General features: G+C 40.0%; 1 protein-coding gene across 1 annotated transcript in view; it reads right to left on the minus strand.

Moving 5' to 3' along the window:
* The window catches only part of ARFGEF2 (ADP ribosylation factor guanine nucleotide exchange factor 2), a 2,483,667-nt gene that overhangs the window by 369,596 nt on the left and 2,091,483 nt on the right, over positions 1 to 22,588 (minus strand). The window contains exon 33 of the mRNA XM_044089932.1: positions 10,332 to 10,386. Within this exon, the coding sequence (XP_043945867.1) occupies positions 10,332 to 10,386 (55 nt within the window). The remainder of the gene's footprint in view (positions 1 to 10,331; positions 10,387 to 22,588) is intronic.

Here is a 22,588-nt window from a genome sequence, read left to right on the forward strand (position 1 = left end):
AGTTACATTCTTTGAGGGATGAGATGAATGTGAGTGGGTTAAAGTTTAATTTTTTTACATATTTGACGGTAGATGACAGGTTTAGCTTGGTATAGGTATTTTTTGAGTAGGAATGTTGGGGAGTGATCACTGAGGCTATCTGATAAGCAGCCTGTTATATATGACTGGGGGCTCTTACTGACTAGTATCCAATCCAGGGTAGTGTGCTTGCTGGAGTTTTTATTTATCCTGGCTGGTGACTGGACTAGTTGGGTGAAGCCATGAAGGTGTACATGATGGGTTGGATTGTTGCCAGAACAGGATTGCCAGTCAATATTGAAATCACCTAAGATGACAGTTTCTTGGGGGAGATGGTGGGTAGACCAGCTGAGGAGGTTTTCTAGTGGAGGGATGTTTTGACCAGGTGGGAAGTAGCATCCAATTATGTTGATGGTTTTGGTTAATTTTGAGGTTGGTATATATTATTTCTTCATCGCCTATTTGTGGAGCTGATGATTTTAAGATCTGGATGTTTAGATGCTGTTTAAATATTATAGCTACACCACCTCCTTTTTTGTTTAGCCGGTCTACTCTTAGTATGCCGTAACCTGTAGGGAGTATTTGCTCACTGGTAATGTGAGGTTTTAGCCAGGTTTCCATCAGGATGACTATATCTGGGGAGTACAAGTCTATGGTGGCATGGAGTTCATGGACTTTGTTGGATATACTTCTAATATTTAGGCTTAGTAGAAGGAAGTCACTTGGCTTTCTATTGGCTGTAATATGGGAGAAGTTGTGGTTTCTAGTCTGATTATGAGGATTGGGGTTGGAGATTTATAGGGCCAGGGTTGGGGTGGATGTCTCCACTTAGGACTAGTTTTGATATGCATGAGATTATTAGTTTTCTCAGTTTTTGAATGTGTTTGTTTATAACGGAAACTTTATGATTGTGCTCTGTGGGTAATAGGTATGGTGGGAGGGTTACTATGTTAAGGTGTAGGGATGCTTTATGTTTGAGTAATATAGTTGGTAGACTATGTGGGGGGTGCATAGGGATGGTTCTTGAGCTGGTGGGAGGGGAGCTGAGTGTGGGTGAGACATGAGTGGTGGTGTGAGTAGTAGTACAGTGGTAGTGGTTGAGTGGGGGAATGATGGAGCTTTGGTAGGATGTAAGATGTGCAGGGAGAGTGCATGCAGTGAGCATAGGAAAGGTATGCTTGTACATGTTAGTTGAGGAGGTGTGATAGTAGAGGGAAGATGGAGGAGGTAGTGTTGGGTTAGCGCTGTGGTTGGCTATTGTAAAGATGGGAGGGGTTTGAGTGCAATAAAGGTGGGACCACTGGGGGCGGGAGGGAATAGGGGGTAGGGTGGGGAGCGAAGCGGGTAGAGACCCTGTTAGTTGCTCGTATGAGGGGGCTGGAAACAATCACAAAGCAAAGACAAGTATGTGTTAAGAAACAATTACAATTGACCAAGGACTGCTCTGAAACTAAGTCATTTCTTAATTTCTCAGGTGGAAAAACAGGATAACCTTGTATCAGTAGGCTACTGTGGTCATAGTTTAAATTAACAAACACACAGTATTGATCAGTTATGGATACTATTTGCTAACAGAAGGGAATAAGAGAAAGTGGAAGGTGTGTGTGTGTGTGTGTGTGTGTGGTGGTGGGGCTGTTTACAAGCCAAAGCAGAGTGCTCTCCAGGGGAAAATGAATATTGGCTCAACGGGTAGACACATACTCAAAGCTAACTGTAGCTGTTTGCAGACAGTTCAGACCCGGACTGCGCTTTTCTTACAAGAATGTTAAAGGTGGTACCGCAGTTGAATACTTAAGAGTGGTGTTAGGTCTAGAAAAAAAAGAGTACAGAGAGGAGTAAGCACTTTTGAGATGGTAAATATATATTATAAAGATTATAAAAAACACACTGAGCAAATAGCTGCCGCATCCAGGACAATGTCCTGAACCATTACTTAGTATATGCAGATACTGAGCCAATTGGAAGAACATTAGAAAAAAAAAAAACCCAGACAGTTATGCAGTCACAGATAAAAATATAGCGAGCAGCAATCTGTTGTGGTTCTCTAATGTGATTCTATCCACCAGTAACAGCACAAATATATAGAAATAATTTAGACACTAGTATGAGCAGTCTACACAAAACACAATTACATGAATAACATTAGTGAACAAGGTGCAGCTATGCAAAGAGACCATACATACTATTATACTAAAAACAACTTGGTGCATACAAAATGCTAGCATGCCATAGTAACATCCAATAATAAAGCATAAATCATATTAGATGTCTAACACAATTCAACATAAACATATACAGTTGTAAAATGTCTAATACAATTCAACATAAATAGGCATTTACAGTTGTAAAACACTTACTGCAGAGACAATGAGCCTTCATGGGGCCTGTAGCAGAGTGGATTGTAGTTTTACAAATGGTGCCTGCCACAGGTAATATTTATTAACTTTGGGATTGTCTTAAGGTAATAAACAGGGAAGGGGGAGGGGAGAACAAGCGTGTGAGCAGGCAGTTCTTTGTACTGCTGCTAATGAGCCAAAGCAAAGACAAGTATGTGTTAAGAAACAATCACAATTGACCAAGGACTGCTCTGAAACTGTAAGTCATTTCTTAATTTCTCCGGTGGAAAAACAGGATAACCTTGTATCAGTAGGCTACCGTGGTCATAGTTTAAATTAACAAACACACAGTATTGATCAGTTATGGATACTATTTGCTAACAGAAGGGAATAAGAGAAAGTGGAAGGTGTGTGTGTGTGTGTGTGTGTGTGTGTGTGTGTGTGGTGGTGGGGGGGGGGCAGAGTGCTCTCCAGGGGAAAATGAATATTGGCTCAAACAGGTAGACACATACTCAAAGCTAACTGTAGCTGTTTGCAAACAGTTCAGACCCAGACTGCGCTTTTCTTACAAGAATGTTAAAGGTGGTACTGCAGTTGAATACTTAAGAGTGGTGTTAGGTTCAAAGTTAACTGTAGCTGTTTGCAGACAGTTCAGACCTGGACTGCGCTTTTCTTACAAGAATGTTAAAGGTGGTACCGCAGTTGAATACTTAAGAGTGGTGTTAGGTTTAAAGATTAAGACAATGATGAGTTCTAAAAGGAGAGCCGGTGGCAAACCTAGCAATATTATTATAGGTGACTGCCAGTTTGTTGAGATTGCTTTTAGAAAAATTAGTGTATGTAGGTGAAGCATAGAGTAGGGTGGAGATTAAATGAGTTCTGGCTATGGTGGTCCTGGCTGCTGGTGTAAGAAAGGGTTTGATTCTATAAAGGGACCCCAATTTCTTTTTGACTGTTTTTATTGTGCTGTTTATATAAGTATCAAAGGTAAGGTTGTTATCTATTGTTATTCCTAAAAGTTTAGTGGTTAAGTCGGGAGATATGTTAGTGCCATTTTTAGATACGAGTGTGAAATTTATTGGTGTGGATTATCTATTGTTATTCCTAAAAGTTTAGTGGTTGAGTTGGGAGCTATGTTAGTGCCATTTTTAGATACGAGTGTGAAATTTATTGGTGTGGATTTTTGGGTTGGAGTGAAAATTAAAAGTTTTTTTTTGGGGGGGGGGTTAGGAGAATGTAGCGGTTTAAAAAACATTGTTCTACTATATTAAATGCTTTTTGGGTTAGGGACTGTAGTTTGGTTGGAGAGGTGGCTGAACAAATTATTGTGGCGTCGTCTGCGTATTAAATACAGGTGGTGTTAGGAATTGTTCAGTGAAATAAGGATCCTTGCACTACAGCCCTTACACATGTCACATGCAGAGTTTAAATGGGCCCGGCCTATGCAATAAACAAACAACTCGTGTGCATCTGACAAAGGGATCTTATGGCCACAATCCTTACATTTTTTAAAACCCAAACGTTTTTCCAACATTACTATGTAAACAGCAGCTAAATCAAAAGAAAAAAGAAAGAGAAGCTTTTTTTTTTTAAACTTTAAATAAATTATGAAGGAATACCAATAATGGTAAATCAAAGAAACTATCTAAAAGGTAGAAGAAAGAAGAAAAATACCAACAATGGCATTTAGGGAAAAATACACTCAAAAGTGTAACAAGGGCAACAGAGGAAAGGTTTACAACAAGGATATAGCAATTATAAAGTATACATTTTAGTATTACAAAACACTAGCTAGACTTGAGAGCTAACAGCGACCAAAGCCAGATTGCGAAAAGTGGTAAACGAGACCTGAAGTATGGTAGGAGACTAGTGCATTATGGGTAAGAGAGGTGCTTGAGAACTTTCAGGGTTCCATGAGCTGTAAAAAGCAGTCGAGTTGGATCTGAGGGTCCAATCCAAACCTAACAGTTGAGGAATGAATGCAAATGACATCAGACATCTTTTATAGTCCACTGCATACATGGACTCCAAGAGGGATTTGGAGAGCTCCTTGGTCAAATCCCTCTGCAACTTTGTAAAGTGCACCAGAAGTAAATATGCCCTTTCCAAATCTGTCCAGTGCCACAGACACTCTGTTAGGGGGATGGACAGAAGAGCTTTGTTCTGCTACCTACTTTTTAATGGCTGTTGCCACAACAATGGCATCTATAGGGACTCCTTTGTTCCAATGTAGTCTGTGTACTGGAGGTGCCAAAATCCTCTCTGTAAGACACAGGATTGGTTCAACAGAATCCAGTTCCTTCCATGCCCATGGAGGAGTCGCACAAAAAGTAGATGGGCCAGCACCAAAAGCTTCCAGAAGTACTGACTCCTCCAGGAAAGGATTATCTGAGGACCAACTACCTTTCTGCTTAAGGATCTCCAAAATGCCTCTAAATGAGATGTCACCAAGTTGTGTTCTGAGGGACCTGTCCCATCGTCAAAGTCACAATCTTCTGTGAGAGATTTCAAGGCCTCGTTTTATACATTCTCTTATGGGGAACCTCCTCAGTGGGATGCTCTAGGGAGGTGTCTGAAGAGAGGTGTAGTTCCTCTAAGGGAACTGTCTGGATCCTAGTGGACACTGGCTGTCCCTGCAGAGTAGGTCTGATGGAATTAGAGCTCAGATCCACTGGGGAAAGATGTAGGTTCCGAAGATATGTGAGAGACCAGGTGTCTCGGATGACAGAACACCCTCTCCACTACCTCGAAGGCAGACAGACCCAGGGAAGCCATGGACAGTCATACTGGAGGCAAAATTTCCAAGGCAGACAAACTGAGACTCTGTCCCAATCAACATCTCGAGGATGGAGCCAGACCCGAGCTATCTAGCACCAAGGCTACAAGAGGCAAGGATGGTTCAGACAGCAATGGAGTAGATCCTAGCCTAACAGATCAGATGACATAGCTTCGGCTCCAAGACTCATCCCGATCCTAGGGAATAGGAACAGAACTAGTCAGGGAAACTGTCGGAGTTGAAGACATAACTCTCTTCGGCTCTGACACCGGTTATCTCTGAACTCTTGGATCCGAGGGCTCTGATACCAAAGGAAAGACTGGAGGAGGAGACATAACTATGTGAGAAACGGAAGGGAGGTTCATGGATATGATGGGAGCTGGAGAGACAGTATAATCCCCATCTGGATGTGAGCTCTGAGGAACTTCCTCATCATCCTATCCACTTCAGGCTCGGAAACACTACTGGAGGACCTGACAGATGAGGTAGTGGACTGAGGCCTAGAATGTTTCCTCGGAGTTTATATGTAAGGGGGGAATGGAGCCAAGGAGAAATTGTGTCACTAACGAACTTGGTTGAACGAGCTCTAAGAGTCTTAGAAATGCCAGAAATCAGATCCAAAGGCTGTGAAGGAGAATTACCTAAAATAAGTATCAGATCTGACGTATTGGTATCCAAAACGTTTTTCTTCGGATCAGATGAAGTAGGATTCAAAGACCTTTGGATTTTTTTTGAGGAAGCTCCACGGTAGAGCAAGTCTTTGGTGATTTAGGAGGAGACCTTTTCCTATGCTCTGATGGAGCCTTCAAATGTTTGAACTCCTGCGGAGGAGGAGGAGGAAGGGAATAGTCATTTGAGAACTAACTTATTCCTCCAATCTACAACAGACCTCTAGGTGAGAGCAGCACATATACTACAATTTGTATCAAGGTGTGCTGTCCCTAAACAGTAAATGCATTCTCTGTGGGTATCTGAACATGGGACTTTTTGCCCACAGGAAGTGCATTTTTTTTAAATCCTGTTGGCTTGTCAGCCATAGTGCTATGAGGAGAAAGAAGGATAGCAAGAAAAAACAAAATGTTTTTTTTTTTTTAAGGAAAATAAACTACCAACAATGGTAGTGAAAGGTACACTAACAACAGGGTAGGAAGGGCAAGCTAACAGAAAAGAAAGTACCAACAATGGTATGTATCAAGTTTACCTAGCAAAGGTAGGAAAGACGAACAGTAGAGTCCGAAAAAAAGAAAACTACAAGTATAAAAAAGGGAGGATTTATAAAGTTATACATAAATATAACATTCTAAAAGAAAAACACTCGTAAATAACTTGAAGAAGTTAATAAGATGCTTCGAGAGAGGATCTGCATCCATGCAAGACAGTGGCAAATGAGATCTGAGGTATTGTGGGAGGATTCGGGCATTATGGGTAGAGAGAAGAGTTCGAGAGTTGGATCCAAAAGTCTGTGAAATGTGGCCAAGTTGAATCTGAGGTCTCCATACTTCGAGGAAGAATGAGGAGGACAATAACAGATCAAACTTTTAACATTTCAGCCTGACAACTCAAAATTCTTAAAATCCAAGTTGCAGAAGCATATACTTTTCCTACACCTATCGATAATTTTCCCATCTTTATTAGAAAGAGTAGGATTGGAACTAATTACGTGTTTAGCAGCAGTGGGATCAATTAGAGCATTTGATGGATACTAATATTTATGAGTAAGTTGATAACCTTATGTATGAAAATGCATTTAAGGAGTATGAAAAATTGTTGCACAAGGGCTATAGACTAAGCTATTTTTCTGAGGAAGACATAAAAAAAAGTTTAATGCAGAAAATTGTAAAATGGGCTATTTCTATTGCCTTCCTAAGTTACATAAGGATCTTAGGCAGGCCCATGGTTTCAGGATGTAATTATTTCTTAAAGTAGGACAGTTTCCCAAAGTTTGCACCTTGCCTTCATATATTTGTGATGTGTTTGATTTTCTGGAAAAAATAAGCACTATTAAGTGGAATTGTAACATGTTTTGGATGACAATAGATGTAAAGAGTTTATGCACCAGCATCCAGCACAGTTTTGGTATTGAGACAAGAAGATGCTTTTTGGGAAAGTCTTGCTACAGAATATATTGTAGAGCTTGTCCATTTCTGTTTAACAACTTTTTTTTTTAATTTAATAACGAGTTATACCATCAGAAACAAAGCACTGCCATGGGGGCAGCCTTTGCCCCATGTATGCCAACCTTAGTATGAACTTATTCGAAAGGGAATATTTGTATAGAAATTCTTTTTTTCATAAACATGCCAAATATTACAGATTTACTGACGAATGCATTTTTCTGGTTGAGGGAGGGAAATAATTAGTTGATGAATTTATAGCTGACTTACAAAATAATAGATTTGGACTAAAATTTGACAGTCTGAAAAATGGGACTCGTGTCCCTATTTTAGATGTTATAGTAGACATTTCAGATGAGAATGTTTTAAAAACTTCAGCCACAGGAAATTTAGTGAAGGCACACAATTTCTGTATGGTGAAAGCTGCCATCCACCCCATACAATACAAGCTATTCCCTTTGGTGAAATTGTTCCGCTTGTATAAGCTATGTAATACTGAAGAGCATCTCAAACAAGACCTACATAAAACTACAGACATGTTTAAAAATAGGGGCTATGATGTGAAGACAATACATGATAGTTGGCAGAAATTCATACACAAGTTAATGGACACCAGAAAAGTAACCAGGATGGACAATACACTGGGGCTGTGCATAAGAAAGAGACAAATGAATATATATTTTTTGTTACAACATAAAGTTCCCTTAGCCCCAAAATAATAGATCAAGTTAGATATTTCTGGAAATATATGACATATTTAAGGGATGCTTCAGAGTGGATGAACAAAGAACTAGCATTTTCCTACACAGAAGGAAAAAGTATACAGAATTTTTTGGTAAGAGGTAAATTCAGTATTCCATCTCCCAATATACCATATAGTTTGACAATGTGTGATACATTTGCTTGTGGCAAGCGCAAGGCTTGCAAGTATGTAATAAAAGCTTTTCCTAGAATAAATAATGTTTCTTTTAGAACTTGTGGCCATTTTATTTGTAATACTGAAGGCTTTATAAATGCCTAGAGATGTCCCTGCAACAAATTTCATATTGGAGAAAAAAAGGTGTTTTAAAATTAGAATTTTAGAGCATGTGAGGGATATTGCTAATAAAAGCAGAGAGCGCTATAGCTGAACATTTTAGTTTGTTTAATGATGGAGAAAGTAAAGGGCTACAAGGCACTGTTTTGAAAAAAACACAAATATCTAGATTTCAGGTTTCTTTTATCAAGAAGCAGTTGCTTTTAAAAGAATCTACTTACATTTTAAAATTTGACACCCTGTCTCCAAGGGGACTAAATGAAGAATGTAATTGGAGAGTACTTCTTTAATTGTATGACTGTTTAATTGATGTATTTTGTATGTGAATATATGGGGCAAGTTTATTACTTTGTGTTATACTCCTTGAAGGCTTTGGCCAAGATGTCAGAGTTTCATTAAATTTGTTGGATATACCTGGTGGTTGTTTCTTTTTTGCTACAAGGCAACTTTTTATTTTGTGGATCAGTAATGCACACATCCTTTAAAGCAGACAGAACAGGATGAATGCATGTGTGTGTAGGATCTGGAAAACCCTTCTGTAATAACTCATAGTATTTTCTGAGGGACTGAGAAACCTCGGTGTTCTCTCACTGAAAAGACTGGCACATTCTAGCAATAATTTCACAGAAAGAGAAGCCCCACAGGAAAATCAAAAACTAAGCTCTGCTCTGAGTCTGACTTAGAAATCTGAGGAAAAAAACTGTAGCCGTACCTGCATCTTGTTCCTATTCAGAATCTTGAATCTCTTCAGGAAAAGAGGCATCCCTCTTTCTTTTACCAGAAACTTTAGACTGAATTAAACCCTGAGCCAGAACCTGTAAACTACTCCTACCCAAAGAAATATATGAAAAAGTAGATACATGCTTAGTTTTCCATTACTCTTCAGCAGGAAAATTTGGGAGTAACTGTGTTACTAATGGCAGCAGCAGCTTCCCAGGGGATGGATACAGCATTCTGACAACAGAGAAACCTTCCCTGTTCCCTCTTCTAGAACTGACCACAGTGGCTCTCCCTTCCCACTTGTGGGGACCCTAAAAGCCATAAAGGATTTGCCTAACCCCTTGTCCATAGTGGCCATAGGTGCTGCACCAGAGGGATTCAGGCTAAAAGATGACTCTGTGGTAAAACAAATGGCCACAACAGATTCACCCACGTGTGGCTGAAGCAAATTGCTAGCCTGCTGTGGTGGAAAAAGGGCTGTTCGATTACATACTTTTTACTCTTTAATGGCTGAGGGAAGGACTAACTATGAGATCTGTTATCCATTCAATGGTCAAGCCAAAAAAAGTGCCTCTTTCTCGGTGAAGGCAAGGGGCAAAATCCACTACACAAAACCAGTCTAAAAAGGTTATGTTCTGACAGAAAAACACAGTAAAAACACTTTAAAAGACTACACCAGCCCCACAAAAGTAAAATAAACAATTTCTCCACAGGAAAAAAATGTTTTCAGTTACTTTACATCACTTTTAAGCTGACAAGACAAAGAAGCACTCTGTTTAAAAGCACTTTACAATCCCATGACAGTCCATTAAGACACAACACTCCTAGCTTTAAAGTAAATTTCCAAAAGGGGAAAGTAATAAAACAGAAACACAAATAAAAAAAAACAGAAGCCCCCCCCCACACACACACACACAAAGAGAACTTGTCTACTCAGCAAAGGAACAGTACAAGCTGACATCTGATCCTTAAAAGCCTCAGAGGAGTGTATTCTTCAGTGGCAATAAAGCTGTGAAGGCATTTGTGCCCAAACCTGTCTTTTAGTTATCTAAGCATGAGATGTTGGATAGTTTGGGTGAGTGGAAGGTACCCTTAAACTTTCGAAGCTGTCCTGCTGTTATATTTTTGGCAGAGTATAGCCCATACAGCTAAGGCAGTGATCAATATGATGAAACATCTTTTAAGTTTGTCTGCTTACAGGTGTATATGGCTGGTCTTCTTATGGTCCTCCTTGATCATTTGTCTAGTATGTTCATATGTTCCTACAACTCTGGTACAATCATTATATTATAGACAGAGTGCATATCTGTACTCCAAAGAAAAGTACTTACTAAGGCCTTGTCCACTGTATCGTCATCTGATATCACTGGCCGCCATGTTAGTAAACTGTTAAAGAAAATAAAACTGAACTAATTAAAGGACACATTAACCATATTGCTGTTGCAATGTCATTAAAATTATGAATTCAAAAAACATGTCTAGTAAATCTTAAAATATAATTACACACAATTAATTCACTTTATGCTTGGACTGCCTTTATTTTAAAATATCATTAAACAAATCATTTGTCAGTGGCACTTGTAGTCTATAGACGACAGTGTCATAGTCAACTTCCATGCATATACACAATACCACAAAAGCTGGGTCCTTACATGCAGCAGCCAATCTTAACAATAGGATCTAATCATGAACATATTTTGTGTCGTTCTAGTTCTTTTTTAACTGGAAAGAAACAAGTACCCTAATTTATATTACAGCTGTACAACAGGTATACTGCAAGCTACATCAGTTCAGGAAACACCTATAATTCACAGAACAGACCTGGTATCTCTATTATGTATCAAAGACCACAGCACTGTTGAATGAGAATGATAGCTAATGGACAGCGAAAAATGACAGTACCAATAGGTACCCACTTCTACTAAGTTAGCAGTTTTTAACTATAAAGTGTTCATGCTGGGCAGAATATTAACCTAAATGGCTTCTAGGAAGAGAGGTTAAAATGCTAAGGTACAAGATGTTTTACAGGCTGGCACAGCTATTCAGTAAGTAAACTTCACAAAACTAAAGGCTGCATAAGATTATGAATAAGGATAACTGTTCAGAATGTCTGACCCTGGCCACATCTAACTTAGCAAAATTTAACATAAATAAAGTCCTCTTTCCAGAGGAAAAAAGTAATCCAGCTAAGGATTTAAGCAACTCTTTATTCTGTGACAGTTGATTCTTAAATTTAAAAATTTATGCTGGTATGGAAACAATCTTACTCAACAATCTGGCTGTGTAGAATCCTAATGCCTTTATCTCAAAATCCTTTAACATAACACAAGCACTCTCTCTGAAAAGGTTACTACTGAACCTGCAAAGTGAAGGAACCTGCAAAGTGAAGGATTCATTGTAGAAAATCAAATGCAGAAAGCACCACAAATGGACAAAACAATGGATATCCAAATTAAGGGGAAACCAGTGGAACAGGAAGCAATTGGTTAGGTGCCATATCACGATATTTTGGAGCCTTCCACAAGAAATCAGTGTAAACATTCACTTGAAGCTCGACAGCAAGGAAAGGAATAGGAAACTGTGGAAACGCTGATGCAGTCAATGTTGAGAAGTGAGAGGCCAATGAGTTCCCATATGATAGAGCAAAAGATAGCACAGGATGAAATTGAAGAGAAGGTGCCACAAGAAGATGCTATAGAACTCTCTATAGAATGCCCACAGGAAATGGAAAACACGGGATGTGCCCTCAGTTTGGAAGAAAATAAGCTAAGAGAAGAGTTGCTTGATTTAATAGACATGGATAGATATATTAAGATCAATGACAGAAATAGACTACAGAAGGTCAATAAAACCCAAAAAGAAGTCTGACAAAACAAATGAATGCAGTAATTAAAACTGTCCATAGAGATCCATGTGATATAACAGAAGTAAAGAGGATATATTACTGTGCTGCTAAATTAATAACTGATAAAAGTTTTACCACAAGGTAGTGAGGGAAAGAAGGGGAGAAACCGAATACCATCATGGAAGTATCGAACAGAGAAAATTATAAATCAATTAAGACAAGAAGTGTCACTCTTAGAAGACTATAGAAGAGGGAATAGATCAACAAAAATACTGAGAAAGACAGATGTGATTAAAGCGGTTTACTATTAAAATGACGAACGGCACTACGTCGACTGTACTATAGTCGAACACGGAAGTTCAAAAATAGTAATGTCGACGTCAAAAAAACAATCTAGGAATGGTTTTAACATGGGTCGAGGTAGGTCTTCAGTATTATTCAGAACTACAAACATCTCCCCTACCTCGACCCATGTTAAAACACAGTCCTAGATTGTTTTTTTGTCGTCGACATTACTATTTTCGAACTTCCGTGTTCGACTATAGTACAGTCGACGTAGTGCCGTTCGACATTTTAATAGTAAACCGAATAAAGCAATTCACAGTATTAGAACAGACCAAGATCTATCATGCAGTATCACAAATAAACTAAAAATTTCAGCACAAGTGGAAAAGCTTAGAATATACACAGATAAATATAAAGGAAAAGTACAAAATAAGCAATTTACTGATGACCCAAAAAAGTTTTAAAGAGAATTCGGAAATAAGGTAAAAGGAATTAAAAGACTGCCAAAAAAGAGGAAGTCTATACATTTTGGAGAAGTACCTATGAAGATCCTGTGGAACATAAAGATGCTAAATGGATAAAAGTAGTAAAAGAAAGAATAAGTAGTTTATTAACATCTTTGCACAAGGATTTAGTCATGAGTAAGAACTATTTATATGCATGCCCCGAACATATGCCAAGGATGCCAGGGATAACCATAAGGCCTTCTATGGCTACGTCAAAAACCTAAATGGCAATGCTCAGGTCTTTTCTGAGCTAGTACAAAATGGAACAAAATACACTGACCCTTCTGACATTGCCAACATCTTGGCTGACAGATTCAGTGCAAATTTCTAAATTTCTCCTCCCCCCCCTCACCACCTACATGGCCTATTACCATTCTAGGGGATTGTGCAAGTCCAATTATTACTGATACATTGGTTAACAAGGCTCTATCTAATGCTAAAAACACTGCCTCCATGGGACCAGATGGTGTCCCAGGCTGTGTCATACACGAGCTCCAAAAGGAATTAACCCCGCATCTTAATACCCTGTTCAGTCTCAGCCTCTCCACAGGATATGTGCCCATAGAATGGCACATGGCAAGGGTGGTCCCGCTACACAAGTTTGGGGCTACAACTGACCCTGGGAACTACCGACCAATAAGCCTGACCAGTCTGATCTGTAAGGCTATGGAGCAAATCATTATGGAACTCATAAATGTAGAGATTGGGAAGCTCCAGTCGCTGGACCCCACACAGTTCGGCTTCTTCAAGGGCAGATCATGCCTCCTGAACCTGGTGGATTTCTTTGAGACAGTTACTCAGGCTATAGATAAGGGAAAGGAGGTACACATGGCTTACCTTGACCTTGCTAAAGCATTTGACACCATTCCCCATTCAGGTATTATTGATAAGCTCACCAGCCTGGGCATAAACCCTTATGTCACAAGATGGACCGCAAACTGGCTCTCAGACAGATCCCATAAATTAAGAGTAGCGGGATCTATGTCCGAATCCATACCAGTAACGAGTGGTGTGCCTCAGGGCTCTGTTCTGGGGCACCTCCTGTTTGGCATATACTTCTCAGAAGTACAGGCAAGCACGGAAGGGCTGTGGCTGACTAAGTTTGCGGACGACTGCAAACTGGGTGCTATAACAGAGTCTCCGGCCGACATGGAGATCCTCCAGAAGGGCCTAAATGAGACTGATGCATGGTGTCAAAGCCATGGTCTCAAGCTAAATGCAAAAAAATGCATAGTAATCCCCTTTGAAAAAAAACAGAGAACCCGCAAACTACAACATAGGAGGTAATCCCCTGAAATCTGAAGAAGAAATAAGGGATCTAGGGACCCAAGTAGATAGTCAGCTTTCCTTTGATAACCATGTTGCCAAAGTGATTAGAAAATCCTTCTATGTGGCCCATCTAATCATGAAAGGGTTCGCATCAAGATCTAAGGATGTAATGGTGCCCCTCTACTCTTCCCTCATCAGACCCATTATTGAGTACAATGCACCAACTGGAATGTACCTGGCTAGACATCTCCAGCAGCTGGGGAGACCACAAAGGTACCTAACCAAGAGGATTACTGGCCTCAAACAGTTGCCCTATGCAGCACGATTGAAAAAGCTAAGACTGTTCTCTATTGCATACCGCTTTCTCAGAGGCGATCTCTGTCTAACGTACAGAGCCATGTCCAACCCAGAATTGTTGAACATGCTCCATCTTAGCGAAACCAAATGTACTCGAGCTACACGCTCTAGGGATATAAACCTCAACACAACAATGAATAGAACATGCTGGAGGGATAGATTTCTTTTGCAGAGACTTCCCTTACTATGGAACAGGGTCCCAATCTACACAAGACAGAGCCCCTCACTATCACTCTTCAAGAGGAACCTTGATGAGTGGATGGGTAACAGAAAGTTCACACCGGGGATCACACCAACAGCACCACTAGATAGGGGCCAAGGGTACTAGCTGCTAGTACAAGGGTCTAGGGAACCACTAAAGGGGCGGTGAATACCGCACAATGTGGCTGGGCTAATATATGCCTTCGGGCAGATAGCCCAGTACTAACCTATGAACCTATACACCAACCTGGCTAACAACAAGCAAAACAATGTTCCTTCTTAAGAGTGAACCTGCAAGCTATCCTAAAAATTACAGACTAATAACTTGCCTTCTGATGACGTATAAACTATACACAGGAATTGATGCCGACAGAGTTTATAGTCAATTAGAAGAAAACTCAATTATGGCAGTAGAAGAAAAGGGCAATAAAAAAGTCATATGGAACAAAGGATCATTTGTTGTTAAATAAAGTCATACTGCAGAAGTGTAAAAAAAAGAGGAAGAATTTAAGTGTGGCATTATTTATTTCTTTCTTTTACATTTGTTAACCGGGGGTGTCTGAGACGAAAAGGCCCTTTTTCAGCAGAGGCCTGGGGAGAAAAGCTCCACAAAGAAAAATTACAGATACATTTAGTTAGACATGATCAGTATACACACAAATTAAAGACATGTTTTTACAGTGGTATGCGGCACATCAACAGTTACAGTGGAGAGAACAAACAAAACAATATTAATTTAAAAATAAAGATAATTGATAGATTTGTGGTGTACATCTGAAATTTGGAACATAGGTAGAATGCATACATAGAACACAGGTACAGTACATACAGTGTAGATAAGCCAGTGTTTGTGAGTAAGACAGAAAACTATTATCAAGTACTCTAGTATGTATACCTTATCCAGTTTCACTAGCCTGGGGAGCAATCATGGCACTGCCAACTTTGCTTGAGATGTTGTCTGATGAGGTCTTTAAAGGAGGCTTTGGATGATGTGTTTTGAATGCTAGTAGGGACAGAGTTCCATTTTTTAGCCACTGAACTACTATACAGCGCATCTCCAAAGCTACTGTAGCTGTTGGTGACTTCTAGTAGTAGTCTGCTTGATGATCTAAGAGGCCTTTTGGCTGAGTGATGCTGTACTAGGTTTTTGAGGGCAGGACACTTATTGGGGAGGTAATAGACAGAATGACAGAGGCAGAGCTGATTGTAAGTTAGGAGGCTGGGCAGTTCAAGCCAGTGGATCTGTCTCAAAGCAGTACAGTGATGAGTTCTACATGAGCAATTTGCAGCAAAGTGGGCAATTCTGTTATAGCAGGCTTCCATTTTGCTTAGTTCAGTTTTGTTGAGATTAGTCAGAATGGGAGATGCATAGAGTAGAGTGGAGTGGGAAGAAGTTGGGAGCGAGCAATGGCTGATCTTGTGTTGTTGGTAAAAAATGGTTTGATACGGTAGAGTGATCCCAGTTTGGCATGTATTTTTTTTAATAGTTAAGTTGAGATGACTTATCAAATTTTAGGTGGGAGTCTATGGTTATTCCCAATAGCTTAGCCTGTGCCACTGGAGCGATTGGAGTAGCATTTGTGGAGTAGATAGTGAACTGACTGTTATCAGTGTTTTTGTTAGAACTGGTTATAATCATAAGCTGAGTTTTCTTTGGATTGAGGATAAGTTGGGCTTTGGTAAGGTAGTTTTCAACGTCAGAGAATGCTAGTTGAGTTGTTTGCAGGAGGGTGGGAATGTTTTGTGCAGCACAGATTAAGGTAGTGTCATCTGCATACTGAATGATAGATGCATGCTGTGTGGAGGTATGGAGGTCATTTGTGAAGACTGTGAATAGTAGTGGTCCTAAGATAGAACCCTGTGGGCCTCCTATAGTTATGGGCAGCTGAGGAGAGAGATAATTTTTCCATTTCACAGCTTGGTACCTGTCAGTTAAGTAGCTTTGGAACCAGGTAAGAGTGAAATTTGATAGACGATATTGGTTTAGTTTGTTTAGCAGGATTTGGTGTGAGACAATGTCAAATGCTTTGGACATATCCAAAAAAAGAGTTGACACATGTAGGCCTTCATTTTTGAGATGGTTTACTGTGTCTGTGAAGCAGAGTAGGGCTGTAGTGGTACTATGGGCAGGTCTGAAACCATGCTGAGTAGGTGACAGCATGTTGCTGTCTAGGAGATAGTTTAGCATCTGGGTATGGATGCATTTTTCTATGATTTTGGCCAGGGGGGAGAGTAAAGCAATGGGTCTGTAGTTATTAAGTTCAGTGGAGGTCCCACCTTTATGTATGGGTGTAACATAGAATATTTTAAAGAGTTTGGGCACATAGTTTTCAACAATTGATCTGTTTATGAGAGTGGAGACTGGGATAGCAATAGCATCTGCTGTGAGTTTGAAGAAATAGCTGGGGAGTAGGTCGGCTGCTGTTGATGAGGTTTTTAGTTTGGAGAGCATGCTTTTGATTGAAGTGGTGGAAACTGTTTTGAGGGTAAAGCTTGTATTAGTGTTATTTGTGTTGGGGGGGGGGATAGTGAGGAAGGAACTGTCCTGCGATACTAAGGATAGAATTGAGTTCACAAAGTGGGAGTTGAATTGAGATTCAATGGGAACTTTAGTGTCAGGGGTGGTTGGTTTGGGGGTAGCCTTTTGGGTGGATTTTAGTAGCTGGTTTACATTTTTCCAAATTTTTTGAGGGGTGTGTTGGTATTTAGTTTGTAATGTTGTGCAGTAGGATTTTTTTGTCCAGCCTAATGCATTTTTTTGCACGGTTGCGCAGTTCTTGGTACTTAGTTAGGCTTTGTGTTTCTTTGGTTTTTTTTGATAGTAAAGCCAGGCAGTGTCTCTGGACTTGAGGATTTGTTTGGCTTCTTTACTGAGCCAGGGGTTTGTAGAGGATCTAACCTTGATTTTGCACAAAGGAGTGACAGTGTCTAGGTGTTGTAGGAATGTTTTGTTGAAATATGCTACAGCCTGGTCAAATGGGAGGGCTTTTAGGGGGGTCCAGTCTCAGTTACAGAGTAAAGTGTTGAGGACCTCAGGAGAGAATGTTTTTCTGTTTCTAGTGGATATACAGTTAGTGGTTTTGCATATGCTTGCTCTACTACATATAAAGTATATTATGTTGTGGTCACTTAAGGTGTCTGGGAGACTGCCTGTGTGAGGGTGCAATGTGGGGTTGTTAGTTAGGACCCAGTCAAGGATGGATTCCCTTTTAGATTTTTTATCACATCTAGTTGGAATTTGGACTAGCTGCTGGTAGCCATGGAGATTTATTAGTTTACTTGATGGTTCTGATATACAGGTGAACCAATCTAGGTTGAAGTCCTCCAGAATAAGGGTTTCTTGTGAGTATGTGGAAGAACACCAGGATAAGAAGTCTTCAAGGCTAGCAGGTGTATTACCAGGTGGAATACAGATCACAATTGTGGTGATGACCTTTTTATGGTGAAGTTGAAGTTGTGAGATAAGTATGTCCCAATTATTGGGGGAGGGGGGGTAGGAGTTTGGTAATTGACTAACAGTTAAGTTGGACTTGTACAGTAAGGCAGTTCCACCCCCTTTACGAAGTGGTCTCTCTTGTCTAATGATATTGTAGCCAGTAGGGAGAATGTCTAAGTTAGCTATGTTTTTATTTAGCCAGGTTTCTGTTAAAGCAACTATGTCTGGGGAGTAGTGTGCCATTGTGGCCTGAAGTTCAGGTATTTTATTTTTGATACTTCTAATATTAATATTTAGCATTAAAAGATGGTTGGTTTTGCTGCTGTTGTTGATTTGCCCAGGGATGAAGAAAGTGGGGGTGTTATGTCCTGACATTTGTTGGAGCAGTTTGTGTTGGACAGGATGGATTTGGGCCTTAGTTGGGGTGGATATCCCCACATGGTGAGCTGGCTGTTAAAATGGTGATACAGACATTGGAGCTTGGTGAGGAGTGTGAGAAAATATTGTGTTTTTTGGAGTAGGAATGAGAGCATATGTGTTTAGTTCTGAATTGGTCCGTTATGTAGTTCCTGAACAATTGTGGGCAGATATTATTATAATGTGTGGTGTCTGTATATGAGAGTGCATAATGTAGCACTGTGCCTAAGTTTACGGATACTGCTAGAGTGATAACTTGTGGTGTTGTAAAGAATTATGAGAAGACACACTAGACTTAGTTGTGTGATAGTCATGGTTACAAAGTTTAAGTTGGTTCTAGGTGGGGAGTCTGAATAGGAATTATAGGGTTGCACTACATGTGGATGGGGAATTGGTGTGGGTGATGTAAAAAATGCCAAGTGGGAATGAGAGTGACTGGGAGTATTTTGTGTGGAGCAACTTGGTGTGGTATAATGTGATATGACTTGAGGAGCTGTGATTGGTGGAGGTGATGTGAGGGTGAGCTGTGAGTGTGGCTGTGATTACTATAAATGCAGAGGTAGTGGGGGCAGGAGGGAATACGGGCAGGGGAGCGAAGAGAGCCAGAGCGTTAGCGAGGACAAATGGAGCGGGACGGAGCCCACCAAGGCAAGAGAAAAAAGTAAGTATTACATTATAAATCTGAACACTTTAAACAAATTCCTGAGGTCTAATGGCTTACCAGCAAGCAGAATGTAATTGCTGAAGAGCACTTGTGTCCTGGTGGGAGACTAGAAATTTAAAGATGGCTCCATGCTCAGCAGGAGTCTAATATAGACTTAGTACTGGGAGAGGGAGATAGCACAAGGGGTGTAAACCAGGTGGAATGCAAAAAAAAACAGAGAGGCAATCAGTGGAAATCAGTGATGGCCTCATAGGGGGTAAGTAATAATTCAAACTACCTGTATAGTGAACGAGAGAAGAGACAGCAATGTTTATTAACGTTGGGAGTGTGGCATGGATTGACTACAAAAAAGCATTTGAGAGTTGAGAGTATCCCACATTCACTGATAAAAGAGTGCTTAAAAATGTACAAGATGCACCCTATACTGATTGACTACATTACAGTGACCATGAAATAGATGCAGACCACTTTGCAATTAAGCCAAGAAAAAGGACAGATTATTATCCCAGGGATAAAAATTCAAAGGAGGATATTCCAGGGTGACACTCTGTCACTGTTGCTATTCTGCCTTGCCATTAACCCATTAAGCTGTTTACCTAACAATTTAGGCCATGGCTACAATTTGGCTCCTAAAAAACAACAAAGTGTAAAGACTTCTCATCTTCTCTTTGTCGATGGTTTAAAACTGTACAGCTCATCAGATGAGGAACTGAAAGCACAGGTGCAGGTTGTCAAAACTTTTTCAGATGATATAAGAATGTCATTTGGTCTTGAAAAGTGTGCAAAAGCAACCTTTTAAGCAGGAAAACTGCAGCACCAGGAAAACATCAGTTTGGGACAAGAATGTGATACAAAAGAACTTGATCAAGAGGGAGTGTATAAATATTTGGGAATTGATGAAGGATCAGCAATAAAACATGAACAAATGCGAATAAAACTTAGTAAGGAATACTTTAAAAGACTTTAATTCTGAAAACAGTGTTGACATCTAGGAAGAAAATCCAGGCTATAAACTAATTTACTCTTCCTGTCCTAACTTACAGTTCTGGAGTGACTGACTGACCCCAAAATGGGATGGATAGATTAGACAGGAAAACAAGGAGGATACTTCATTGCTCACCAACTGATTTATAAAAATCGGTGTATACCAAGATCATATATTCCCTGTTCCGAAGGAGAGATGGGCCTCCTTGAAACTGATTACATGTATAGCTCTACAATCATGGGACTCCCCACATATCTGCTGACCTCACAAGACCCAAATGCAGTGAAAGTCTTGAAACATGAGGAGAATAAATCTAAGATGACATCCCGGCTTAATTTAGCAGAAGCATATCAGCGTGAAGCAGGAATGGAGATCAAAACAGAAGTAGATAAAATCAGGCAGCAACTGAATGTGCCAAAAAAGAAAAGAAAGAATATAAGATGAAGGACCAGATGAGAAGGCAAGAAATGTGGAGAAGGCATATAGTTGGAAGTAAAGAAAACTTCTGGAAGTAACCTCATGTTGATCAGGAATGAACACAGTAATGGTTAAGGACAGGCGAATTCAAACCAACAGATGAAAGGTTAATATTGGCAGTCCAAGGTAGTGGGCTACGTACACGCTGGTTTATAAAGTCCATTGAACATGTGGGAGAAACAGACAAATGCAGGTTTTGTAAAACTGAAATGGAAACAGTCACACCTTGTTGCTGGGTGTGACATACTAATGGCAGAAGACTGTAAAATGAAAGGCATAATAATGTGGCAAGATTGTTGCACTGGGGATTGTACAAACATGGTTTTGAAGTGGCTGAAAAACACTGGAAACATATGCCACAAAGTATCATAGAAAATGATGAAGTTTACATCACATGGGATCATCCATTACCAACAGTTCAAAAGACAGATGCTAGAAAACTGAATATAGTGGTCCAAGAAAAGAAGACAAAAGTAGCATTGATCATTGAAATTGCTACACCCAGTGACTACAGTGTCTTGTGTACAGACAGACACAAAGTCATAAAATATCAGGATCTGCAGCCAGAAACGAGACCAATGTGGAAGAAAGATACCCAGGCAGTTCCAACAGTAGTTGGAGCAACGGGTCTTAATAATTTACAATCGTATTTAGATACGTTACCAATTCAGGCACATTAGCTCTAGATCCAAACACTGGCACAAACTAGTAAACAAATTCCTGAAGTTCATCACCAAGTATAGACTTAACCTAATACTTGGTGGTGATATTCACCCCAACCCTCGCCCACCCACTTCAGATACACATACCCCCCTCTACTTGCAATCTAAGCTACAAACCTACAATTAATAGGCCAACTAACTCTCTCCTAGCCTGTCATCTCAATATTAGAAGCATTAATAACAAGGTACATGAATTGCATGCACTTCTGGATGTCCACTTCCCTGAGATTCTCTGTTTATCTGAAACCTGGTTAAAACCTAACACTACAAGCAATGAAGTGTTACCATCTGGGTATAACATACACAGGCTGGATCGTGCTTCGAGGAAGGGGGGTGGGGTAGCTGTACTCTATAAATCTGAGTTGAATGTCGCCATAGATGTAATACAACCACTTCAGATTAATAACTCAGAGATTCTTGCCACCAAATTGCAACTTAATAAAAATAAATGCATTAATATCATCTGTATGTACATTCCCCCAGGTAACAATATATCTACACTTGAAGATATCCTGCGCTGGCTATCATGTCACTACCCCCAAGAAACCCTACTACTTGGAGACTTTAACATAGACTGGGGCACCTGTTCCTCAGAATCCCCAACCACCCATATTAACCTGCATGCATTTACACAAATCATATCCACCCCTACCAGGATAGGTAAACCCAACCAAAAAGAAAGCATACTTGAATGGGTACTCATAAATAGTCACCCCCAACTGTACACCTCTGGTACCTTCCCTGATGGCCTAAGCGATCACCTTCTCACATATGTAATTAAGCACAAAGCCATTAATTCCCAACAACCCTTACTCAGAAAGGTTAGAAACAATAAAAACTTTGACCCTGCCAAATTCCAACAAGAACTAAACTCATGTAATTGGTCTATTCTAAAACACCTCTCCTTAGAGGAAGCAGTAGCATACTTTAACAACAAATTCCTTGAGATCCTTGATTTGCATGCACCTGTTCGTTCAAAGAGAACAAAGGCAAAAACTGCGCCATGGCTTTCTAAAGAGTCTAAACTCAAAATTACCCTTAGAAACAAAGCATGGGCTTTATGGCGTTCTTCTAAAGACCCCCAAGATCACATTAAATACAGGCAATCCAGGAAAGAAACTAAAAAATCCATTTTACAAGACAAAAAACAATACCACTGTAATTTACAGACAGTAAATCAAAATAACCCTCAGAAGCTTTGGGCAGGTTTAAATAATCTACTACATCCTGGAGAAACTTCAACCCCAATAGCTGCTGCAACTACTGATGAAACCCTGAAGATGTTTCTGACAGTTTTAACTGATTCTTTACTGAGACAATTCAAGCCCTAGCTAGCCAACTACCTCCTAGCTCCCCTGGTCCTGAAAGTAGCACCCCTAGAAACCTACTCGCATTCAGCTTCCAACCAGTCACCACTTCACTTA

Source organism: Protopterus annectens, chromosome 12.part0 (genome assembly GCF_019279795.1).
Source record: "Protopterus annectens isolate FY-2018-M chromosome 12.part0, PAN1.0, whole genome shotgun sequence".
Classification (NCBI taxonomy): domain Eukaryota; kingdom Metazoa; phylum Chordata; order Ceratodontiformes; family Protopteridae; genus Protopterus; species Protopterus annectens.